Below are 27264 nucleotides of genomic sequence, written 5' to 3'. Positions count from 1 at the left end.
CTGCAAGCCAGTGGAGAGGAAGAATGCCGTACATCTCCTTTAGTAGAGACGTGGCTCCACCCCGGCACCCAGTTCATGTCTTAGTATATGCGACAATAATAAAACAATTACCCATTATTGTTGGGAGTGGTGTTGTGCAGCAGACGTATGTTTCTTTTGTAAATGTTCAGTGTAAGATCTATTTACTTGTGCATCTCAATGAACAAGTTTTAGATAACATGGAACTTATCTTCAGAGTGTGCATACCCTGTACTATATATGCAAGTATTGTCTACATTCAGCTAAATTTGACAATGATTTGCCACAATGATACCATTGATGAGGTCAAGGCTTTTGACTGGCCTTGCTATATTTGCAAACAATTTGATGGGTGCATTTAAAACTGTAAGGAATTTTGGAAAATGGCCAGTATACTGTATTCACATTCTCTATAGAATGTTGGCCAAAAAATTCAAGAGATTGGTTTCCTCTCAGTATTAAAAAAAATCATTAATTACATTTTTATGTTAGATTTTTGTCCATCTTACTTGTATTTGTTTTTTCTCTGTTATTCTACTTTGAATGGTGGTCTTTTCTTCTTGAGTATGATCTTGTCATAACTTACAGCGTACTTTTTCAGAGAGATAAGCAAAAGACCTCATGTTGACAGCCTAATTCAGGCATTGGTAATCTGTTAGAGGATGGCTTATCTCCGTGAGAAACCTTAAGGATCTTCACATTCTCCAAGCTTCAGAGGTACTGTTATACTGACCACCACCTAACCTTCTCTTTTATTTCTATCAGCCTGGCCGCAAAAATAATCCAACAACTGAGGTGTTGCCACAATAACATCATGGTTAAAAGTGTCAAAGACCTCTCTCCTTAGACATCCTGAGAACCTCCAATCAACAGAGAGCTACAGGGTGCTCACAAGGTTCCCTGAAGTCCATAATGATTAGCAACTGTGAAGAAACTCTTTGCTGCTTTACCAGAAAACAATACCGCTGATTTGATGACAATGACAAAGAGATCAAGGAACTAATTCATTGGAAGTGCAAAACATCCTTAGATTGGAAACTCCACACAACTCAGTTGAAAGGGAGATATTCTACAGATACCCAAAGTCGAAGGTCTATTCTCTAACTGGCAACTTAACCCCAAGAAGAGTAAAAATTGCATTTGGGGTAAATTGCATGAGATAATTAATCCTCTCCCAGATGGATCACAATGCCTGCACCTTGGATTCCTACTCAACAAATAAAAGTCTTTATTTTACCTGATATAGAAACTGTAAATATGGCAGCCTGGCTTGTAATGGTGTTTGGAAGTTCCTATAGGCTGAAAAACCCCCTGCCATCACTACCTAAAACTTCTGGGTACAATGCAAAGAATTTTATTCGTTACATTAATAGTTCATTCATAAGATTTATGTATCATTGGGATCTCTTCTGGGGAAGGTACGACCTGTGCGAAAGAGATGGTTTACACCTGAACTCAAGGAGGTCCAACATCCTTGCGGGCAGGTTGTTCAGGAGGGTTTAAACTAATTTGGCAGGGGGATGGGAGCTGAAGTGATAGTGCTGAGGATGAGGTAGTTGGTTTGCAAACAGAGGCAATGTGTACGAGACTCTTAGCAAGGAGAGGCTGATGATAGGGCAAAATTACAATCAACAGGACAAGTTGTAAAGTAAAAGGTGGACAAAATTGAAAAGGGTGAATGCAGGACTGAAGATATTATATTTGAATATGCGCAGTATACGGAATAAGGTAGATGAACTTGTCGCAGAGTTACAGATTGGCATGTATGATATTGTAGGCATCACTGAACCATGGCTAAAGAAGATTATGGCTGGGAGCTTAATGTCCAAGGATACACATTGTATTGAAAGGACATACAGGAAGGCAGAGGGGGTAGTGTTGCTCTGTTGATAAAAAAATCAAATCAAATCAAATCATTAGAAAGAGGTGACATAGGGTTGGTTGGAAGGTGTTGGATCATTGTGGATAGAGCGAAGGAACTGCAAGAGTAAAAGGACACTGCTAGAGTTATATACAGAGTCCCAAACAGTAGTAAGGATGTGGTTTACAAATTACAATGGGAAAAAGAAAATGCATGCCAAAAGGGCATGACAATATTCAGGTAGATTGGGAAAATCAGGTTGGTACTGGATCCAAGAGGGGGAATTTCTAGAATGCCTATGAGATAGGTTTTTAGAGCAGTTCATGGTTGAGCCCTGTAGAGGATCAGCTATTGTGGATTGGATGTTATGCAATGAACTGGATATATTGGATGCTGAAGGTAAAAGAACCTTAAGGTGAAGGTGATTATAATATGACTGAATTCACCCTGAAATTTAAGAAGAAGAAGCTAAAGGCAGATGAATTAGTATTCATCATCATCATTAGGTGCTGTGCCCAGTTTGAGCTTTGACTGCCATGGCCCACACACTCCTGTTTCGGGTCAAGTGGATCAATTCATTGGTATTCATTTCCAGTTCTCTGGCTGCTGTCTCCATAATCATTTTTTGTCTTCCTTTTGCTTTCTTCCCTTCAATCTTTCCCATAATTACCGTGCTTTCTAACTCCTCTTTCCTAATCACATGTCCAATGAAGTTACATTGCCTTTTCAAGATCTCATACATTATTTGTCTTTTTGTGTTTGCTCTGTTCATGACATCATTAGATATTCGTTTCATCTGTGATATTCTTTGCATCCTCCTCAAAAACCACATCTCTGCTGCTTCAATTGTCCAACGTTCTGAGCCATATAACATAACTGGATAAACGTAACATTTCAGTACTCTGAGGTGGGTTGTCACATCTAGTTTAGTATTGGTCAGTATACTCTTCATTCTCGTAAAGGTGTCTTTTGCTATCCCTATTCTTCTTTTGATGTCCATGTCGCACCTGCCATCTGATGTCACCCAGCTTCCTAAGTAGCAAAAGTTCTGTACTTGTTTTATGTTTTTCCCGTTTATTCTCAGCCTGCAGATAGGATTCTCCTTCTTTTTGGATATCACCATACATTCTGTCTTTTTGCAGTTGATAGATAGACTCATTTTTGCACTTTCTTTAGTATTACAGTGGAGAAAAGGAAATTGCAGAGGCATGAGAGGGGAGTTGGCCAGAATTGATTGGAAAATAACATTGGCAGCGATGATGGTAGAGCAGCAATGGCTGGAATTTCTGGAAGCAATTCGGAAGGCACATGATATATACATTCCAACGAAGAAGTATTCTAAAGGCAAGATGATACAACTGTGGCTAACGAGAGAAATCAAAGCCAACATAAAAGCCAAAGAAAGGGAATATAATACAGCAAACATTAGTGGGATGTTAGAGGATTGGGAAGCCTTTAAAAATCAATAAAGGGAACTAAAAAAGTCATTAAGAAGGTAAAGATGGAATACAAAAGTAAGCTAGCCAATAATATTAAAGAGGATACCAAAAGTTGCCTCAGATACATAAAGTGAGAGTGGATATTGGACTGCTGGAAGATGTTGCTGGAGAGGTAGTAATGGGGAACAACAGAATGGCAGATGAACTGACTGAGTCTTTTGCATCCGTTTTCACTGTGGAAGACACTAGCAGTATGATGGAAGTACCAGGTGTCAGGGGTCATGAAGTGTGTGAAGTTACCTTAACTAGGGAGAAGGTTCTTGGGAAACTGAACAGTCTGAAGGTAGATAAGTCACCTGGACCAGATGGTGTACAGCCCAAGGTTCTGAAAAAAGTGGCTGAAGAGATTGTGGAGGTATTAGTAATGATCATTGAAGAATCACTAGATTCTGAAATGATCCTGGAAGACTGGAAAATTGTAAATGTCACTCCACTCTTCAAGAAGGGAGAGATGCAGAAGAACACAAATTGTAAACCAGTTACTCTGACCTCAGTGGCTGGGAAGATGTTGGAGTCAATTGTTAAGTATGTTGCTTCCGGGTACTTGCAGGCACATGATAAAATAGTCCATAGTCAACATAGTTTCCTCAAGGGAAAATCTTGCCTGACAAATCTGTTGGAAATCTTTGAAGAAAGAACAAGCAGAATAGACAAAGGAGAATTGCTTAATAATATGTACTTGGATTTTCAGAAGGCCTCTGACAAGGTGCCACACATGAGACCGCTTAACAAGCTATGAGAGCCTGGTATTACAGGAAGGATTCTAGTATGGATAAAGCAGTGGCTGATTTGCAGGAAGCAAAGACTGGGAATAAAGGAAGCATTTTCTGGTGGGCTGCTGGTGACTAGTGGTGTTCCACTGGGGTCTGTGTTGGGACCAATTCTTTTCATGTTATATGTCAATGACTTGGATGACAGAATTGATGGTTTTGCTGCAAAGTTTGCATTTGATAAGAATAAGAATAGAGTGGTGTTCTTTTAGAATGGAGGTGAGGAATTCTTTAGCCAGAGAATGGAGGGACAGGTAGTTTTGAGGAAATAGAGAGGCTGCAGAAGGACTTAGACAGATTACTAGAATGGACAAAGAAGTGGTGGATGGAATATAGTGTTGGAAAGTGTATGGTCATGCACTTTGGTAGAAGAAATAAAAGGGTAGACTATTTTCTAAATGGAGAAAAAATACAAAAAACTGAGGTGCCAAGGGACTCAAGAGTTCTTGTGCAGGATTCCCTAAAGGTTAATTTGCAGGTTGAGTCTATGATGAGGAAGGCAAATGTGATATTAGCATTCATTTCAAGAAGAGTTGAATATAAAAGCAAGGATGCAATGTTGGGACTTTATAAAGCACAGGTGAGGCCTCATTTGGACTATTGTGACTTGTTTTGGGCCCCCATCTTAGAAAGGATGTGCTGAAACAGAAGAGAGTTCAAAGGAGGTTTAGGTCACATCTGCTCTCATCCCATCCTCCTGCCACCCCACTAGGAATAGGGTTCCCCTTGATCTCACCTACCACCCCACCAGCCTCTGGGTCCAACATATTATTTTCCGTAACTTCTGCCACCTCCAACGGGATCCCACAACTAAGCACATCTTCCCCCCCCCCCCCCCGCTTTCCGCAGGGATCACTCCCTACGTGACTCTGTTGTCCATTTGTCATCCCCCCCCCCCCCATTCCTTCCCGCCGATCTCCCTCCCGGCACTTATCCTTGTAAGCAGAACAAGTGCTACACATGCCCTTACACTTCCTCCCTCACCACCATTCAGGGCCCCAGACAGTCCTTCCAGGTGAGGCGACACTTCACCTGTGAGTCGGCTGGGGGGATATACTGCGTACGATGCTCCCGATGTGGCCTTCTATATATTGGCGAGACCTGACACAGGCTGGGAGACCATTTCGCTGAACACGTACGCTCTGTCCGCCAGAGAAAGCAGGATCTCCCAGTGGCCACACATTTTAATTCCCGGTCCCATTCCCATTCTGATATGTCTATCCACGGCCTCCTCTACTGACAAGATGAAGCCACACTCAGGTTGGAGGAACAACACCTTATATTCCGTCTGGGTAGCCTCCAACCTGATGGCATGAACATTGACTTCTCTAACTTCCATTAATGCCCCACCTCCCCTTCGTACCCTATCCGTTATTTATTTATCTTTTATTATTATGTATTTTTTTCTCTCTCTCCTTTTTCTCCCTCTGTCCTTCTGCCCCTTTCTTTCTCCCTAGGCCTCCCGTCCATCCCATGATCCTCTCATATGCCTTCTGCCAATCAACTTTCCAGCTCTTAGCTCCATCCCTTCTCCCTTCTGTGTTCTCCTATCATTTCAGATCTCCCCATCCCACTTTCAAATCTCTTACTATCAATTCTTTCAGTTAGTCCTGACAAAGGGTCTCGGCCCGAAACGTCAACTGTACCTCTTCCTATAGATGCTGCCTGGCCTGCTGCGTTCACCAGCAATATTTATGTGTGTTGCTGTTAAGGAAAATTATTTCAGGATTGAATGACTTGATATATGAAAAGCATTTATGGCTTTGGACCAGTATTCACTTGAATTCAGAAGAAGGTGTCCTAATTGAAACCGATTCAAATGGTGAAAGGGCTTGATAGAGTGGATGTGGAGAGGATGTTTCCTGTGGTAGGAGAGTCCAAGACCAGAGGACTTAGCCTCAGAATAGAGTGGTGCCCTTTTAGAATGGAGTTGAGGAGGAATTTCTTTAGCCAGAGAATGGTGAATCTGTGGAATTCATTGCCACAGGCAACTGTGGAGGTATCTGTGTATTTGAGACAGAGGTTGATAGAATCTTGATTGGTCAGGGCATGAAGTTGTATGGGGGGAGGGCAGGAGATTGGGGCTGAAAGGAAGAATGGATTGTTTTGATGAAATGGTGGAGCAGATTTGATGGGCCAAATGACCTAATTCTGCTGCTATGTCCTTCTTTCTTTTTTTCTGGCGTGTGCCTGTGTGTGTGCGAGTCTGTGCCTGTGCGTCTGCGTGTCCATGCATGCGTCTGAGATGATGTCTTTTTCATGACTTTTTCAAAGCGCGGAGCGAGAGAGAGAGACTGTGTGGCGTGCCACTCCTCACACAAAGACATTTTCGAATTGCGACCTCAACACTCAACCCGGCACAGATGGAAAGCGTACTTGGGAGCGGACCTGACTAGTTTCAAACCCGGGAACCTCCGCTCCTGGGTCCGGCGTCAATGTCGTTGCACCACCAGCCGGCCCCTCTGCCGCTAGATCTTATGATCCTATTAATAATTGCTAAATCAGTTTCTCTAATCTTAGTTTAAATACATAAGGGATACATATTTAAGAGGCTGTTAGAAAGACAGAGCCCTGTGAAGGGGAAGGGTTAGATTAATCATACAGTAGGTTGAAAGGTCAACAGAATCCCATGGGCCAAAGGGCCTGTATTGTGCTATAATGTTCAATGTTCAGTATTCTATCTTCTCATCTGTAATTTAATTAATTAACTAGGAGTGATATTTTCTGGGTTTTTTTGTTTAAACCACAATCAAAAAGAGAAGAAGGCAATCCTTACCAATCAATGAACGTCATAAATGTCGCATTGAGTTTTTTCTTATAGTCCTAGAGCCATTCGCTTGACTCGCTATATTCCAGCTCCTCTTGTTCAGTTCTTCTCAGCAATGCTTTTCTTTAGTTTTCATCTCTGCCACTCTCATCCGGTTTCTGTGACTTCTGTCTCTTGGTTCTGAATATCCCATGTTCTTCTTAAATTAACATTACTTTCCTCCTTTGTTGTATCTCATTCAATTTCCACATAAGCCTGCAACTTTTATATCTTTTCCATGGATTTATGTTCCATGCTGTGGTTGTGCTTTTCTTCTAAATATTCACAGTATTATCCAATGCTATACAACGGGTAGTTAAAACTGTCCAATGCATCACTGGCACCTGCCTACCCACCATGATGGACATATAAACAGAAATGTGTTATAAAAGAGTCAGTAATATCATGAGGGATCCCACACACCCCGCTCACGGATTGTTTGTCCCACTCCCGTCAGGGAGGAGGCTTCGTAGCATCCACGCTAGGACCACCAGACTCAAAACAGTTATTTTCCCCAAGTAGTGTGGCTGATTAACACCTCCACCCACTAACTCCAGCACTACTTTATTACTTCCTATCAGTCACCTTAAGTACAGCCTAGTGTCACTGCATGGATATACAAACAAGCTATTTTATGTATTTGTATTTATCGTGTGTGTTTTATTCTTATTGTGTTCTTTTTCTTTAGTGCTTTTTTCTTTTGCGTTGCACTGGATCTGGAAGTAACAATTATTTCGTTCCCTTTACACTTGTGTACGAGAAATTACATGAAACAATCTTGAATTCTGAATCTTGAATGTTATCCCTTTCCTCCATTACAGCAATTAATTAGAAAAAATCCTGTAAATGATCATATACTTACCTTTCTCCCTAAAAGCTGCTCCTGTTTATGAGCTCAGTGTCGCCATTCCAGTTTAACCTGGCTCTGGCTGAGCAGGCATATTGACCAGCCAGTTCCTGCTTGGCTGTCCATTGTCAGTATGCAGCTGGGAGGATGGCAGGAGACAACATCCGGCAAGTTCTGATCTTTGGTGCTGGTCACAGAAACTTGAACTTCCTTATAATGATGGGGTAAATTCTGACAGTTCAATGTGGAACTGCTGCCAGTCTCTAACACATTCTGCCTTAACATTTCCCAGCTTTGCTTCTTTAGCTCTCTCTCTCTCTATTTCTTACTGTTTTATACCCATGTCACTCTCATTCAGTACGCCATGTTGCTCTCAATCAGCTCTCTCTGAAAAGCGAAACCACCCCCATCAGATTCTGTAAGTCTGAAATAAGATTAGCAAATACAGAAACACTCTGCTGGAAAAAGAAACGATTATCATTTCAGACCTGAAGCATTAACTGTTTGTCTTTCCACTGATGCTGTGTGACCTTCAGATTCCAGCATTTTCTTTCATCCACTCTCAGCTTTTATATCCTTGCCAAATTCAGTCAGCTCATTCTCTGTTTCATGAGATCATGATCTGAACCCAAGCCGATGGTGCTGTCGGGCAGTAATTCTACTGGCTTTGCCCTTATTCATTGTTTTGTGCTCTACCACACTTTTTTCAAATAACACTCTCTATTAATGTACAGTACATGTGGAAAATGAGTAGACTGTACATCTGGACTATGTGGGGATCAGAGGATGATACATCAATGTTGACAGTATGGGAGAACACTGGTTTAAAGAGATACAATATCCAGACTTATAGCAAGCAAAGGAACAGTATCAGAACTATGCTACAATGGTAGACTATTGAGGGGAGAATGAATCATGGTAATGGTAAATATGTTTATCAAAAATTGGAAAGACAATCTGGTTTTCTGCAAGGATTATTTTTGATGCTCTTTTCAACTTACAGCATATTATTGCCAAGAAATGAGTCTGCCATGTCAAAGCATAAAACATTCCACCCACTGCAATGCAGGCAAGGACAGAGTTGTAACTCCATAATCCATTATAGATTTTCTGAAATGGTGAAGCCAAGGATAATCCTGTAAAAAAAATTTAAACGGAAAATTATTTAGCCTTTTATTGATTGCTAAATGTTTCTAATTGCCTTCAGGAAAATAAACATAGAAACATAGAAAACCTACAGCACAATACAGGCCCTTCGGCCCATAAAGTCTGACAAATAATGATTTGATCACTTAAAGCTAAATGATTTCAATATTCAGTTCTAAGTAACTAACTAGTGAAATTAATAGATGAATACAAATTTTCTATCAACGCCTAAAAGTTTGCCAGAAACCTAAAATGACAAAAATTTATATAAGAACTACATAATTTAAATAACACTACTGTAAAGTCCTCTTGCTTGTCAACTCTGTGATATATTTAATGGACCTTGGGAGGATCTGGGTGCTAGGGCATATCTATGGCTTTTATCTAAACTATGATGCTTACTTAAATATTTTACACATAGTTTTAGAGGGCAATAATTGTCCAAATTTCAATATTCATAAGTTCAATTACATTTTATATTGCCTTATAATAAGAATTTTGAAACATACAAATAAACATGTCAGATATTAAAATCAGCACAAGTTGAAAGTACGCTAACACAGAGCTCATCTCTAAGGTTATATATTAATCTGTGGAAAATGTTCGAATTCCACCTTGACAATTTGTGAAAAACAGATCTCAACATAAAAACACTGGTATCAGTAGAAGTAATTATGAAGCTATCAATTTGCATAACTCTTTAGTTCCCTTAGGAAAGGAAACATGAAGTTTTCTCGGCTCGAAACATTGACTGCTTATTCCCCTTCATAAATGCTGCCTGACATGCTGAGTTTTTTTCAGCACTCTGTGTGTGTTGCCATCCTTATCTGTGCTTGAAGTGAAGTAGTAACCTAGTTTACGCCTAACTTCCCTCTGAAGTGTCCGAGCAACCTAGCTCTGGGAGCAGCCAATATATCCCGACCTTACCCAAGAAAAAAAGAAATACGCAACATTTTTCACAGAGCTCTTAAAGAATCCTTTAAAGCAGTGATGTATGGAGACACACCTGCCAATACACCTACACATGACCCAAGTACAGCATGCAGACAGATGATTGGAGATGAGATAAATAATGCAACAATGAAAATTCCACCAGTCCAGGGATCGTTACAGCCATACACCTGTCCAACTCCCACTGGGACAGATTTCAAGAGCTGAATAAAAAAAAAAGGACATATTATATAATTTCCTTGGAATGTGAAAATTCTTCCATTGAACTGTCAATTGAAAAAGATAATTGGAGCAGAACTGACAATGATCAGAGGAAACACAGCGAGTAACTCAGAGAAATTGCAAAGGACACTGGACAGCAAATGTTTTCTAAAGTGTTGCTTCCTCAGAATTTTATTTTTTGTTTATGATAGACCATTTGAAGCTGAACACAAATATGATTTCAGACTACTTGTATCGTGTAGGAATTTAGAGAAGCAAGAGTTAACTTTTATTGAATAGAATGCGTTTAGTTGCATAATGGTGCTGATGCTTTGCAATAGTTCAACTAAGCTAAAAATGTTTTGATGATGATTTTCATTTGTACTCAGTGTCTGACGCTTTTTGCTTAGGTATACAATAACAATCAGTCAGTATTGATGGATTCCAGTTGTCCTGACACCGTTTCTCTGTGACTACAATGTCCTGGTGACAGCGCCAAGAATTATGGGGAAGAAGTCTATCTGGAAATGCAGAGAAAATTAATCTTTAGTGACATGTTGTGCTTCATGGTATTGTATGTTTGAAGCATGTTGTTGACCAGCTGCATGTAGTTTGGTGCTCTGTAGTTGCCAAGAAAATTTTCAACATCATCATTGATTGTTTTCCATACAATTTTCACCGGTCCCACTAGTAGTTCTTCAAATTGCCTGTCAATGATGATCTGTTAGATTTGTGGACCAATAAAAATGCCTTCCTTAATCTTGGCATTAGTTATTCTGACATGAATTATGAATTGAAATAACAAATATAGGTGATTTTTAAAAAAACTGGAGTGTGATAGGGAAATTTCATGGTGATTTTCATGATCAGCATTCCAGTAGTATTGGTGTTCAGAGGGATATAGAACTCCATGTATACAAGTTACTGAAAGTTAATGTGCAAGTACAGCAACAGCTAGCAATGGAAATGGTATGTTATGTATTGTGGCAAGAAAAATTGAGTCATGCAAGAGTAAAGGTGTCTTACTAGAATTATACAGGGCCCTGGTGAGGCCATACCTTGAATACCGTGTTTAGGTCTGGTCTCTTATCTTAAGGAAGAATACAGAGGGAGAGTAATGAAAGATCATTAGATATATTCCTGAGGTGAGAGAGGCTGGTCTTGTGAGGAGATATTAAGCTGCCTACGTTCTCTTGTTGAAATATATATAGGTGTCCCCCACTTTTCGAACGTTCGCTTTACGAAACTTCACTGTTACGAAAGACCTACATTAGTTCCCTCTTTTCGCTAGCAGAAGGTGTTTTCACTGTTACGAAAAAAGGCAGCGCGCGGAAAAAGCAGCGTGCGATAAAAAAAAAGCAGTGCGTGCCCCGAGCAGCGGCTCCTCCCCCGGATTCAGAACTGCATTCTCGCCGGCATTGCTTAAACATATGCCTGTGAGCAGCCGTTTGCAAGATGAGTTCTATGGTATCAGAAAAGCCTAAAAGAGCTCGTAAAGGTGTTACACTTAGCGTAAAACTACACATAATTAAGCGTTTCGATCGTGGTGAACGAAGTAAGGACAACGTGAGTTTGGCTTGTGGAAGTTGACGAAGATGATGTTGAAGAGGTTTTGGCATCCCATGAGCAAGAACTGATAGATGAAGAGCTGATGCAATTGGAAGAGGAAAGGATAACAATCGAAACCGAATGAGCAGTGATAAAGTACGACTTTAATTTTGAAAGGGTATGTCGGTTTAGGGCAAATTTGCAAGATGGTTTGAGTGCTTACAAAGAACTGTATGATCTAAAAATGCACGAGGCTAAGCAGTCGAGCAAGCCTTCCACATCAGCCACAGCAGACGACAAACCTCGATCTTCGACATCGAGGCAGGCAGAGATAGAAGAAGGTGACCTGCCTGCCCTGATGGAAACAGACAACAATGAGATGACACCCCAGTGTTCCACCACCCCAACCCCCAGGCTGTGGACAGATACCGATTCGCGGAGAATGCAGCGAGAGCCGGGAGGCACACAGCACACCTTTAAGAAAAAAGCCGAAATAAACATGCTAATTAATTAGGTTCTGCCTGACACGTGATTGTCGGCCCAGATCGGAGGCGATGCAATTGGCAATCGGCTCCGACCTGAGCCGACATTTACGTGCTGGGTGGCATCTAATTAATTAGCATGTTTATTTTGGCTTTTTTCTTAAAGATGTGCTGTGTGTCTCCCGGCTACTGCTGTACCCCTGCATGCTTCGCGGATTGGTATCGGGTCACTGCCCGGAGTGTGGAGCCACTGCACCACCCCAACCTCCGACGACTCAGCCTAACACACCATCATCAGTGTGCTTGGCAAGCTGTCTTCCCGATTCTCATAAGTGATACTACATTGTACATACATTATTTCTACTTTGTATAGGCTGTATATTTTTACCTGTTATTTGGTATAATTTGGCAGCTTCATAGCTTAAAGGTTACTGGAGAGCGCTTGCGCCGTGTTTTTGCCGCGAGCACTTGCGCGAGATTTTCGCTACGGAGAACAGTTCAGGCAATGATTGTGGAGAAGTATTTCTACTTTATATAGGCTGTGTATTTATCATTTCATTCCTGTTTTTACTATATGTTACTGTTATTTTAGGTTTTATGTGTTATTTGGCATGATTTGGTAGGTTATTTTTGGGTTTGCGAACGCTCACAAAATTTTCCCATATAAATAAATGGTAATTGCTTCTTCCCTTTACGACATTCCGGCTTACGAACCGGTTCATAGGAACGCTCTACCTTTGGATGGTGGGGGAAAACTGGTATATTTTTACAGGGCTTTACAGGGTAGATGCAGGAATAATGTTTCTTCTGGCTGGGGTGTACAGAAAAAGGTATCACAGTTTTAAAGGGGACAATCATTCACAAATGAGATATGAAGAAACTTGTTTACCTGGAGCATTTAGATATTCACTACCCAATAAGTTGTGCCTGTCTATATTCAAAAAGGAAATCAATAGGCTTTAAGATGGCAAAAGAATCAAGGGATACAGGTTTAATTTAGGTAAGTACTACTGTGGTAAAAGACTAGCAATGACCTTATTGAATAAAAGAGAATGTGTGAAGGCTTGAACGACCTGTCCTACTCTATTTCTTATGTTCTTATATTTGTATGTTTTATCTTCAACTTCTTATCTCTAATGTAGAGATTTTTAAATGGTATGCAATTGCTTATTTTCCATTAAAAGAATTATTTGTAGAACAATTCAGAAAGAAGTTCATAAAATAAACTAAGGTTCCTAATTCTATAGAATAGCTTAGAGTGCATCACTGAAAATGAACTCACGTTTTCAAAATTTAGACTAATAAATATTGCCAAATTAGCTTAAATTATTTGTGCACAGGAGTAAATACTGTATGAACTATTAATAGGTAATATATCAAATCATTCTGTCTCTCTAGGTCAGTCAGATAAGTATCTTCAAGAAGTGGTATCTCAAGAAAGCAGCATTCATCATTAAAGACCAACACAATCCAGGGCATGTCCTTTCACATTACTACCATCCGGGAGGAAGTATAGGAGGCTGAAATCCCAAACCCAACATTTTCCCTCCACCATCAGATTTCTGATCAGTCCATGAATCCATGAGCACTACCTATTATTCATCTTTTGCATTATTTATTTATTTTGTACTTTATATTAATTTTTATGTTTTGCACTGTACTTCTGCTGCTAAACCACAGATTTCACCACATATGCTGGTAATAATAAACCTGATTCTGATTCTGAGTATGTAACCTCTCAGGTCAATGACAAAGTGAATTTTATAGTGATGAGGTAACGTTGTTAAAAAGAATATTTTTAAATTTACAGATCACAAAATGGGAACAGGAAGAAACAACAAACAAGAAAGAATGGGTTAAGGTGGAAAACTTTATAATGTTCCTGAGCAGGCCCACCCAGATATTTAAACAAATATGTTCCTTGTGCAAATTTCTGATTTTAGTTTATTTTCAGAATTTAATGTGTATGCTTCTACTAATTTTACCTTATGGTTGACTCAGTATCGTCACTCTGTATTGATGATATGGTAACATCAATGCTATATTTCTCCTCATGCTCCAACAAACTTTTGCCAATATCTGGTCCATCAATGTGGTTTGGCTCAGTTTAGCATTTCAGAAGGTAATAGGGAAGTTAGTGAAGTGCCAGGAATCTCTCGGGTAAGATAAGCTATTACCAGCCATTGAAAACAGGTTAACAATCAATTTCTCAAACTTCTGGTAATTTTTCACCCTCGCTCCATCTCTTTTACCATTCCCCATTCTGACTCTCCCCTTACCACTTCTCTTATCCTCAATTGCCCATCTTCCTTCCCTTTCTCCCGTGGTCCATGGTTGCCTCATCATTGAATACATCTCCAAAAGCACAAGCACCAACTTTAAATTCAAACATGGATTTAAATAGCAGACAGGGTTCTGGAGATTCCACGGTACAAGTCCATGTCCAGACTAGGTGCAAGAGTTAGTAGATATTTTGTTAGTCCATGCTATTGGGGTCCTGTGATATTCTGGGATCTCAATGTAGATTTCAGTTCCAATAGGTTGAGCATTTGCTCTGACAACTAAATACCTGCAATGAACAACTTGCCCAGGAGCTCTCAAAACAACTGCTGGCTACTGGAATAAGGATTAGTTGGATGTCCAAAACTACATTCCATGCAGGAGAGACAACACTGATTCACAGTTTAAAAAACTGGCCTTCCTGACCATCAACCTCCTCTCACTCACATTTTCAAAGTTCAAAGTAAATTTATTATCAAAGTACATATATGTCGCCATATACAACCCTGGGATTCATTGGCTTGTGGGCATACTCAATAAATCCATCATAGAATGATTGTCATAATAGAATCAACGAAAGACCACACCGACTTGAGCATTCAAACAGTGAGCAAAAGATACCAAGCTGTGCAAATAGAAAAAAACACAGCAAATAATAATAATAACTAAAAAAATAAATATCAAGAACATGAGATGAAGAGTCCTTGAAAATGAGTTTGTAGGTTGTGGGAACATTTCAATGATGGGGCAAATGAAATGGTGTGAAGTTATCCCCTTTCGTTCAATAGGCTGATGGTTGAGAGCTAATAACTGTTCCTGAACCTGGTGGTGTGAGTCCTCAGTCTCCTGTACCTTCTTACTGATGGCAGCAGTGAGAAGAGAGCATGCCCTGGGTAGTGGGGGTCCCTGATAATGGTTGCTGCTTTCCTGCGACATGTCTTTGTGTAGATGAGCTCAGTGGTGTGGTGGGCTTTACCCATAACGGACTGAGCTGTATCTGCTACTTGTTGTAAGATTTTCTGTTCAAGGGCATTGGTATTTCCATACCAGCCTGTGATGCAGCCAGTCAGTGTACTCTCCACTGCATATCTATAGAAATTTTCCAAAATTAATCATACTTTTGTTTAAAAATCAAAGGATTTAGTACTTTTTAAGAATATATGATGAGTAAACTCTACTTGGGCTTCAAGCCAGGTACACGTATCGATGGTAACTGAAGTTTCAATGCCAAACTCTGCCACCTTCTTCAGGGATGATGCTTGGGTGTGTCTAATCCAGTGGTATTTATACCCCTGTATTCCATCCCTCCTGATTGGTTAGTCCTCATTAAATCAGGTTTCCACTCTCCCACCTTGTTTACAATTGAATTCCTGTTCTTACTTAGAGAGAGATCTTCGTCTTTGTTCTTTTCCTTTAGTTTTATTTCCTTTACCAGGTGGTTCCAAAAGCCTTTGGCGCGGCACAGTAGTTTTGTGCCGTCAAAGTCAATCCTATGACCATTGTGAATGCAGTGTTCTGCTATCACCATTTTCTCCAGGTAACCCTAAAGAATATACCTCCTGTGTTCCTTGATGTGTGTTTCCACTGTGTGTCCCATCTGGCTGTTATACGCTGCTCTGCATTCACAGGGAATCCTATAAACACCAGCTGACCTGATTAACAGGTCACCTTTGACCCGCATCAGCTGTGACTTGAGCTTCCTTACTGGTTTTTGAGTGGTATTAATCCAGTAGTTCTTCCGGATCCTGGCGATCCTTCCAGAAACCATGGAAATATAGGGAAAGCAGTTTTCTAAACAACACCAATTGGCATAACTTCCTGCCTGGGCTGTGACAGTGGTTGAGTTAATCAACACAATGGAAAACAGAATGTGGGAGATACTCAGCAGGTCATACAGCTGAGGAAAGCAAAAGACAGTTTGCACTGCAGGACCAGGTGATACAGTTGCATAGCTAACCGAGTTACTGCTAAGGATCCATGTTTATTTCTGACTTTGGTGCTGAATGACCATAAGGTCATAAGAGTTAGGAGCAGAATTTGGCCATTTGGCATCATGGTTGATCCATTTTCTGTCACGTCTCCATTCTCATGCCTTCTCCCTGTAACCTTTCACACCCTGACTAATCAAAAACCTATCAATTCACCTCAAATACACTCAATGACCTGGCCTCTACAGCTACCTGTGGCAACAAATTCCACAGTTTTACAACCTCATCTTTGTTTTAAGTAGACTTCCCTCTATTCTGAGGCTGTGCCCTCAGGTCCTAGACTCCCCACAAAAGGAAACATCTTCTCCACATCCACTCTATCTAGGCCTTTCAACATTCAATAAGTTTCAATGAGATCCCTCCCCCCACATTCTTCTAAATTTAATCGAGTACAGGCCCAGAGCCATCAAATGCTCCTCATATGATAACCCTTTCATTCCTACAATCATTCTCGTGAATCTGCTCTGAACCCACTCCAATTTCAGCACATCTTTTCTTAGAAAAGGAGCCCAAAACTGCTCACAATACTCCAAGTGAGACCTCATCACAGCCTTATAAAGCCTCAGCATTACTTCTTTACTTTTATACTCTAGCCTTCTGGAAATGAGTGCTAACAATGCACCTGTCTTCCTCATCATGGACTCAACCCACAATTTGACCTTTAGGGAATTCTGCATGAGGACTCCCAAGTCCCTTTGCAACTTAGACTTTTAAATGTTCTGCCCATTTAGAAAATAGTCTTCACTTTTGTTCCCTCTACCAAAGTGTATGACCATACACTTCCTGACACTGTGTTCCATCTGCCACTTCTTTACCCATTTTCCTAATTAGTCTCAGTCCGTCTGCTGCCTCCCTGCTTCCAAAAACACAACCTGCCTCTCCATCCACCTTTGTATTGTCTGCAAACTTGGCCACAAAGATATCAATTCCATCATTGAAATCATTCAGATATATTAAAAAAAATGGTTCCAACACTGACCCCTAGTCACCAACAGCCAACCAGAAAAGGCTCCCTTTATTCCCATTCATTGCTTCTTGCTATCAGACGATTTTCTATCCATGATTGTATCTTTTCTGGGATCTTATCTTGTTAAGCAGCCTCATATGTGGCACCTTGTTAAAGGCCTTCTGAAAATCTACATACACAAAAGCCATCAATTCTCCTTTGTTTATCCTGTTTGTTATTTCCTCAAAGAATTCCAGCAGATTTGTCAAGCAAGAGTTTCCCTTAAAGAAACCATGCTGACTTTGGCCTATTTTATCATGTGCCTCCAAGTACCCTAAGACCTTATCATTAACAATGGACTCCAACATCTTCCCAACCACTGAGGTTAGGCTAAGTGGCCTATGATTTCCTTCCTTCTGCCTCCCTCCCTTCTTGAAGCAGGAGTGACATTTGCAATTTTCCAGTCCTCCAGAAATATGCCGTAATCTAGAGATTTTCAAAAGATAATTACTAATCCTTCCACAATCTCTTCAACTACCTTTTTTAGAACCTGGGGTGTAGTCCATCTGGTCCAGGTGACTTATCTACTTTTAGACTCTGCAGTTTGTGCATTCGCCCTGTGACTGCATAGGCTTCCACTCACATCCCAAACATATTTTGGTTGGTAGGTCAATAGGCACTGTAAATTACCCCAGTGTGCGGGTAAGTGGTAGAATGTGGGGGGGGGGGAATATGGGGGTAACAAAACAGGATTAGTGTAAATAGGGAGTTGAAGTTCATTGCAGACAGAGGGCCAAGCAGCCCATATCATCTTATAATTCTCTATGACTATAAATCACTGTGAATTTGTATTTACTTGTCAATTATCAGGTGACTTCATAAGGCCTTCAACAAATATACAAAATTGTACACAGTACATAAAGAAAGAAAGGTAATTTTCAGCAGTTATTTAAATGAAAATGTTTGCTCTTGTTAATAATGTTTGAACAGATATTGTGTATTAATTTATATATTAACATTGTATATTCATGATATTGACAATAGATTAATATATTCTGCACCAATTTACAAAATTAAAAGGAAGCATAATGTTGCTTACCATAGGTATACTGAGATCAGGCCATGTAATATTTTGCTTTGTATGTACAGGTACAATAAGAACCTGAGGGAAATGCTGATTGTAGTGTCCTGTAGCAGCCATGAACAAAGCAACAGTTAAGTTAAAAGGCAGCGTGAAAACTGGTAGATCCCATTTTCCCATGACGGCAGCCAAGGCACTGGAAATAATAGGGCTGCAAAAAGAAACAGTTCCAATGCAAATTAGTATCACTCATTAAAGGGCTTGGATACCCTATTTTCTCACATAAAGAATACATTACCTTTAAGCACTATTTTCATTCACTTACTGATTGGCGATTCTATGCAACTTTAAATTTTATTAAAGGTGAAGAAGGGAGCTCATATAGCACTCCTATAATAATATTTAATTCTTCAAAACTATATACCAAATAACCAATTATAAATAATAAAAAAGGAGAGATCTCAAAGATTAGCAATGGAGAGAGAAAACTCATGGTTGTAGGAAGTAAGGTATAAGTGAGATTTACACAGAGTGGATGATCTCCAGTTGAAAGTCTTCAGAATTGAGCAGTATTCTAATTAATGGATAAATTCAGATTTGGATTTTAGCTGATCATATGCAAATAAATCCGAGGGGTGATTGATAATTTCGTGGCCTAAGGTAGAAGGAGTCAATTTTAGAAAACCTAGCACATTAATTTTTCAACATAGTCCCTTCCTACATGTACACACTTAGTCCAGCAGTCGTGGAGCATATGGATCCCTTCTTTGTAGAAGTGGTCCACAGCAGGGGTGATTGATAAGTTTGTGGCCAAAGGTGGAAGAAGATGTGTTATTAACTTCAAACTTTCTGCATTATCACTCAAAGAGTTGAACTGCAAGTGCATGTAACGAGAACGTCTTGGACCTCCAGGTGGTCCACAGCAGGGATGATTGATAAGTTCGTGGCCTGAGGTAGAAGGAGATGAGTTATATAGCTCTTGTTACATGCACATGCAGTTCAACTCTTTGAGTGAAAAAACAGAAAGTTTGAAGTTTTTTCTCATCTCCTTTTACCTTAGGCTATGAACTTATCAATCACCCCTGCTATGGACCACTTCTGGAGGTCCAAGATGCTGACTTCTACAAAGAAGGGATCCGTATGTTCATTGACCGCTGGACTAAGTTTGTAAATGTAGGAAAAATAAATGTGCTAGGTTTTCTAAAATTGACTCCTTCTACCTTAGGCCATAAGCTTATCAATCACCCCTCGTATGGCTGATCAAAGTAACTAAATTTGATTAAACTCGATGAAACTTTAAAAAAAACTTCTAAAATTTATTATTTAATTCAGTAATAGGTAACGATTTTTTGAAGCTAAGATCTCTTGGATATGGTGAACAATAATAATTTCTTGCTGAGTGATGGAACTCTTCTGCTCCAAGACCCTTATGCAACAATCTCCCTGCTTTCTCCCCCGATCCGTCTTGATCCTCTCCTGTGTTTCTTCACTTTCATTCCACTTATCGTCACGGGTATCCTAAGTGATAATCAATTATAAATTTAAAAAAATAGAGGGGTCACCAAGCATAGGAATGGAGAGAGGTTGTAGGAAATAAGATATAAGTGAGATGAAATTACATAGAGTGGATGATCACCTGTCTAAGTTCTTTGAAACTGAGCAATATTCTAATAAATGTCATTGTGGGTATCATAACCATGGGACAACCTCTTCAAGCATCATTTGTCAGATCAAAGGTGCTTCAGTGTCTTAATTCATCCATCCAAAAATATCATCCAAAGATCCTTGGTCACTCCTTTGTGTAAGTGATAATGCTGCAGCTTTTTGCTTCTTGTTTCAAATTTTAACACCACTTAAGTTGATTGCATTCATAGAGTAATTAAAACAAGTGGTCATACACTATGCCAGGTGCTTTTCATTATTGACTTGTATCACTGACTCCCATGCCTGCACACTTACTGAAAAGTTGAGTATAATGGTGAGATGCTCCATGAATGTATTAATCTCACCAGCATATGACAGGAAGTAACCAATTCGATCCTTCTCCTTACGTACTTCTCCTTACAACACAGAAGGGCTTCATATGGTTTGTTGAGTCTGATTTCTCTGAACAATCTAGCAAACTGATTTTCCCACTTATTTCCTCCTGACCTATTAGTTCTCATTGGCTCATTAATTGCCCTATGATTTTCCTACCATCAACATTCACATAGAGCTAATTTACAGATGCCAATTAACTTACAAACCAAGATGTTGTTGTGATGTGTACGGAAACAGAAACATTTGTGATCCATATAAAATAGAATAGAGTCATAATAACATTGAAATAGGCTCTTTGGCCCATTGAATCCACACCCATGAACTACCCACCTACAATCCTACAATAATCCTATTTTACTTTTTCTATATTCATATCAACTTCCCCCAGCAATCGCCTACACACTAAAGCAGGAGTCCCCAACCTTTTTTATGCCAGGGACTCCTACCATTAACCGAGGGGTCCATGCACCCCAGGTTGGGAAACCCTCCACTAGAGACAGACTACAATGGGCAATAAATTTCTTGATCTGCATTGAGTAGGACATCCGAGTTCCTGTGGAAAACGCACACAGTTATGGGGAACATGCAAATTCCAACGGAGGTCAGGATAGAACCTGGGTCACTAAAGATGTGATTCCTATACAATTGCTCCCTTATTTCATCTAGACCTGGAGTTCCCAACCTATTTTATGCCATGGACCACTACCATGGAGCAAGGAGTCTGTGGACCCCCAATTGTGAAGCTCTGATTTAGACAGTAAAGTTGTTGTTAACATGTTGCTGTAGATGGTACTACTGACATTCCGGTGTGTGGACAGAGAATAGGCATGATAATTGGTGGGCCAACCAAGCAAAACTTTGACCCGGATGCTGTCAGATGTATTAACTGTTATTGAGAGATTGTGTAGTTTGAATATTCAGTCTGATCATGGGGGAAAAGTGCAAACTAATCAAAAAATCACAAACTAATCTACCCAGAGGCCAGTCTAAACCACCCTACTAGAGTAGTGAGGCAGATGCTCTACTGGCCACACACAATTTCAGGTTTCTAATGTTCCTTGGTCCAAAGGCTAGGACAAGTAGGTCCAGTTGGCAGAAAAATATTGCAGAAATGTTTCTGTATCCTAACGCAACAGCCTTCCTTGCGGAAGTGGAGCCAAGCCTCCACCACAATGTGATTAACAAACCACTCATTGATCAACTTCTTAATACAGCATGGGAACCCTCATCGTTCTCAGTTAACACGAATGCCACGTAAGGACTCTGAAGCTGCAGAGGAAAAATGTGCAGCAATTCTTTCGAAGTCCTTCGTAATTTGAAAGACTCTATTTGATCACCCCTTAGCTCTATTTTTGCAAGGAAATAGAGTCAGCTGTTCAACACACACAAAATACTGGAATAACTCAGCAGGCCATCTATGGAAAAAAGTGCAGCTGATGTTCTGGGCTGAAGTCTTGCCAAAGGGCTTCGGCTCGAAGTGTCGACTGTACTTTTTACCATTGATGCTGCCTGGCCTGCTGAGTTCCTCCGGCATTTTGTGTGTGTTGCTCAGATTCCAGCATCTGCAGATTTTCTCTTGTTAGGGTCTTTAAATTACCCACCCCCATTTATTATTATCCTTCTGTAGTTTATTGCATACTTCTCATGTTGAATTTCCTCATCCTTTTCAAATCCTATTTGGCTTCATTTGCAAAATTAGATGTTTTAAGATTCCAGAATCTAAATCATTAATATAAGTTGTGAAGAGCAGTGGTCACTGCACTGATCCACTTCTCACTTTCTTCCATTGTGAGTTGTTTTTCCTTTCTCCCCTTTCTCCCCATTTACTGCTTTCTCTCCTGAAATTAGTTGGCAATCCATTCTGCTGCTTGTTTTATTTTATTTTCTGACCTAATCCATTTCTCTTTTATGGAACACCTTATCAAAAATCTTTTGAAATTCTAATGCCTTTGAATGGAAGATCCTACAGTCGTAAAGGATTCAGTCCAATCCATCACGGGTAAAGCCCTCCCAAACATTGATCATATTTACAGGAAACACTGTTGTAGGAAAGCAGATATCTGAGATCGCCACTACCGAGGCCGTGCTCTTTTCCTGCTGTTGCCATCAGGTGGAAGGTACAAAAGCCTTATGACTTGCCCCACCAGGTTCAAGAACAGTAACTACCCCTCAACCATCAGGCTCTTGAACAAAAGGGGATAACTACACTCTCTTGTTCATCTATTGAGAAGTTCCCACAGCCAGTGATCTCACTTTAAGGACTCTTTATCCATTACCTCATGTTCTCATTATCATTTTCTATTCCTTCAGTTACTGCTTGAAAAATTTCAGTGAAGCTGGTAAAGTAAGAAGTCCCTGCTGGTTATTCATTATTATACATTTTGTGATGAGCTGTTCTTCAGTTCTCTTCAAGAATCTTTGTTCTCTCATTGATCTACAGTTTCCTGGACATGTTCCATCATCTTTCTTAGCCTTCTTGAAATGGAGTTTATATTAGCTATCTTCCAATTCTGTGGCACTTCACCTTTTAGCCATGAACTAACAATTATGTATTAATCACTTGCCATCTTTTTCTTAATTTCTCTAAAAATACGTGGTTGCAATTGGTCCTGATTACAGGTTTGTTTTTAAAATAGAACTCTTTAAAACTTTAAAATGCTTTACTCAATGTTTTTATTTAAGAGCTGCAAGGACACGCTAGGGAGCTACAGGCTGGTGAGTCTAGCAGCAGTGGTGGGTAAGTTACTGGTGGAGAGTCTGAGTTCGACAGGATCTATCAAAAGGCAGGGACTGATTAGAGATAGTCAGTATAGCTTTGTGCATCACAAATCACAAAATTAAATGAGTTTTTAAAAGAGATGACAAACAAGATTAATGAAAGCAGGGCAGTAGAAATTGTAAACATGAAATTCAACTGGACTTTTGACAAGGTCCTGCATGATAGACTGGGCAGAAAGTTGAAATCACATAGGACCCCAGGTGAGCCAGCCAATTCGATATACTGGACAGTAAAGAAGGTTGTCTAAGCTTACATTGGATCTAGATCAAATGGGAAAGTAGGCAAAGGCATTACAGATGCAATTCAACCAAGATAAACACTAAGTGATGAATTATAGGAAGTTAAACTTACATGGTATATGCTAGGACCCTGACAGTGATAAAGAACAGAGGCACTTAGAGGTACAAGTAGATAGTTCCCTAAAATAGCAACACAGATAAACAAGGTGATGAAGAAGGAGTATAGAAATATAGAAAACCTACAGCACAATACAGGCCCTATGGCCCACAAAGTTGTGCCGAACATGTCCCTACCCTAGAAATAACTAGGGTTACCCATAGCCCCCTATTTTTCTAAGCTCCATGTACCTATCCAAAAGCCTCCTAAAAGACCTGATCGTAGCCACCTCCACCACCGTCACTGGCAGCCCATTCAACACATTCACCACTCTCTGCGTAAAAAACATAACCCTGACATCTCCTCTGTACCTATACCCAGGCACCTTAAACCTGTGCCCTCTTGTGGCAGCCATTTCAGCCCTGGGAAAAAGCCTCTGACTTTCCACACCTCTCATCATCTTATACACCTCTATCAAGTCACCTCTCATCCTCCGTCACTCCAAGGAGAAAAGGCCGAGTTCACTCAACCTGTTTTCATAATGCATACTCCCCAATCCAGGCAATATCATTGTAAATCTCCTCTGCACCGTTTCTATGCTTTCCACATCCTTCCTATAGTGAGGCAACCAGAACTGAGCACAGTACTCCAAGTAGGGTCCTATATAGCTGTAACATTACCTCTCAGCTCCTAAATTCAATTCCACGATTGATGAAGGTCAATACACCGTATGCCTTCCTAACCACAGAGTCAACCTGCGCATCTGCTTTGAGTGTCCTACGGACTCACACCCCAAGATTCCTCTGATTCTCCACACTGCCAAGAGTCTTACCATTAATACTATATTCTGCCATCATATTTGACCAAAATGAGCCACTTCGCACTTATCTGAGTTGAACTCCGTCTGCCACTTCTCAGCCCAGTTTTGCATCCTATCAATATCCTGCTGTAACCTCTGACAGCCCTCCACACTATCCACAGCACCCCAACCTTGTGTCATCAGCAAACTTACTAACCCATCCCTCCACTTCCTCATCCAGGTCATTTATAAAAATTACGAAGAGTAAGGGCCCCAGAACAGATCCCTGAGGCCCACCACTGGTCACCAACCTCCATGCAGAATATGACCCATCTACAACCACCCTTTGCTTTCTGTGGGCAAGCCAATTCTGGATCCACAAAGCAATGTCCCCTTGGATCCCGTGCCTCCTTACTCTCTCAATAAGCCTTGCATGGGGTACCTTATCAAATGCCTTTTTTAGTATAGTAGGCTTGCCTTTAACAGAATGTGCAAGATTTGTACATCATGTTACAACTGTCTAGGACATTGGTGAGCCTTCACCTGGAGTACTGTGAGAAGTTCTGGTTGCCATACTATAGAAAGGTTGTGACTAAGCTACAGAGGGTACAGGAAAAATATACAAAGATGTCATGGAACTGGAGGGCTTGAGTTATTAGGAGAGAATGTATAGGCGGGGGACTGCTTTCCCTGGAATGAAGGAGGCTGAGGGGTAACTTTATGGAGATATATAAACTCATGAAGGACATGGATGTTCAGTCTTCTTCCGAAGGTAGAGGGAGTCTAAAACTAGACAATGTAGGTTTAAGATGAGAGGATAAAGATTGAAATAAATCAAGAGGGATAAGTTTTCTATAAAGAGGGTGATGGTATATGGGATAGTTTCTTAGACAGGGAAATGTACCAAAAGCAGGCAAAGGGGACTGTCTCAGGGAAGCACCTTGATTAGTAAGGGTGAGTTGATCTGACTTTTTTGAGCTGTATAATTCAATAACTATTACTTATCTCATCGTCCAATATCTCCTATACCCATTCTGTTTCTCTGGTAACTACCAAGCTGAAATAATATAATGCTGCCCTTTCCCAACGCTAATTCTGTTCTGAATTTTCCTTTAATGCTAGTCACACTCCCCAGCAATCCTCTGATTTAGTCCTAGTCACACTCCCCAGAAATCCTCTGATTTAATCCTAGTCACACTCCCCAGCAATCCTCTGATTTAATCCTAGTCACACTCCCCAGCAATTCCCTGATTTAATCCTAGTCACACTCCCCAGCAATTCCCTGATTTAATCCTAGTCACACTCCCCAGCAATTCCCTGATTTAATTCTAGTCACACTCCCCAGCAATTCCCTGATTTAATCCTAGTCACACTCCCCAGCAATTCCCTGATTTAATTCTAGTCACACTCCCCAGCAATCGTCTGATTTGGTCCTAGTCACACTCCCCAGCAATTCCCTGATTTAATCCTAGTCACACTCCCCAGCAATTCCCTGATTTAATTCTAGTCATACTTCCCAGCAATTCTCTGATTTAGTCCTAGTCACACTCCCCAGCAATTCCCTGATTTAATCCTAGTCACACTACCCAGCAATTCCCTGATTTAATTCTAGTCACACTCCCCAGCAATTCCCTGATTTAATCCTAGTCACACTCCCCAGCAATCCCCTGATTTAATCTTAGTCACACTCCCCAGCAATTCCCTGATTTAATTCTAGTCACACTCCCCAGCAATTCCCTGATTTAATCCTAGTCGCAATCCTCTGATTTAATCTTAGTCATACACCCCAGTAATCCTCTCATTTAATCTTAGCTTAATCAAGGGACAATTTATAATGACCAATTAACCTAACAACCAGGAATATCTTTGGACTGTGGGAGGAAAATGGAGGACCCACAGGAAACGCATGTGGTAACTACTTACAGGCAGCAGTAGGAATTGAACCTGGGTCAGCTGTATTATAATGCTAACCACTACGTGACTGTAATGCACAGTAGTAGTCTCCTCAGCTGCTGAAACTGGCTTTTGGCGGTCACTGAGATCACAATTGATCTTTATCTTCAGCTCAATCACATTGCACTATTACTATGGGCCTTAATTCCTTTTGCACACAAAAATCTGCAGATCTCTTTTCTGAATATAATCAGTGAGTGATTATAATCAGCTTCCTGCACTAGAAAAATCCAAAGTCTCACAGTCCCTCCTTTGAAATTATTTCTCATCACTTCATTCAAAAATAACCAATTTCTTGTTCTGAAATCCGAATTGCAACTTTAGACTTCCTAGCCAGGTGACATTTCCTTTCAACATTTACCCTGACAAGTCTCTCATATTTTATGTTTCAAATATGTCATTCTTCAACCTCCTAAGATGTGGAATCTATACTTTGCCCATTCACTAGTTTTACAGAAAAGTTACTCAATTCCGGGAGTCAGCCTAGCATTTATTTTTGAATAACTATACCGTATATATGCGTACCCATGCAAAACGCGATCCAGTACTGTACACAACACCGAAGGAATGGACTAGCCAAGAGTCTATATAACTTTATTCTTATACTTCAGAACCTTATTGCAAGAAAAGCAGAATGCAGTTTTATTTCTTATTTCAGTATAGCACCACTGAGTCCCTGTCCTAAAGTGGAATTGACCTTTCTGCAAGCAAAACCAACCCAATAGAGATGGTGGCACGGACTGCTTCTAGAAATCCGTAATATTGATTCACTCCCATGAATGGCATAAGGTCAAAGATGGGGAAGGAAATCAACTGCTTTCACTCAACAGGTAAATCTTAGAGCTCCATTTGGAAGTATCATTGAAGTTTGCAAGGGCATAACCTGTATCTTGGGTGAGCAACTTCACCATCTGTAAGTTGTGAACTTGGAGC

At 40.3% G+C, this 27264-nt stretch overlaps 1 protein-coding gene across 4 annotated transcripts in view; it reads right to left on the bottom strand.

Moving 5' to 3' along the window:
- Positions 1-27264, bottom strand: part of LOC140194964 (urea transporter 2-like) — a 93005-nt gene that overhangs the window by 12809 nt on the left and 52932 nt on the right. For all 4 annotated transcript variants that reach the window (XM_072252446.1, XM_072252445.1, XM_072252447.1 and 1 more), the window contains 3 exons: positions 18443-18635; positions 9954-10101; positions 8803-8937 (listed from right to left, as the gene is read on the bottom strand). In XM_072252446.1, coding sequence (XP_072108547.1) covers positions 8803-8937; positions 9954-10101; positions 18443-18635 — 476 coding nt within the window. The remainder of the gene's footprint in view (positions 1-8802; positions 8938-9953; positions 10102-18442; positions 18636-27264) is intronic.

This window comes from Mobula birostris, chromosome 3, assembly GCF_030028105.1.
Source record: "Mobula birostris isolate sMobBir1 chromosome 3, sMobBir1.hap1, whole genome shotgun sequence".
NCBI lineage: Eukaryota > Metazoa > Chordata > Chondrichthyes > Myliobatiformes > Myliobatidae > Mobula > Mobula birostris.
This window is presented reverse-complemented; position numbering and strand designations above follow the sequence as displayed.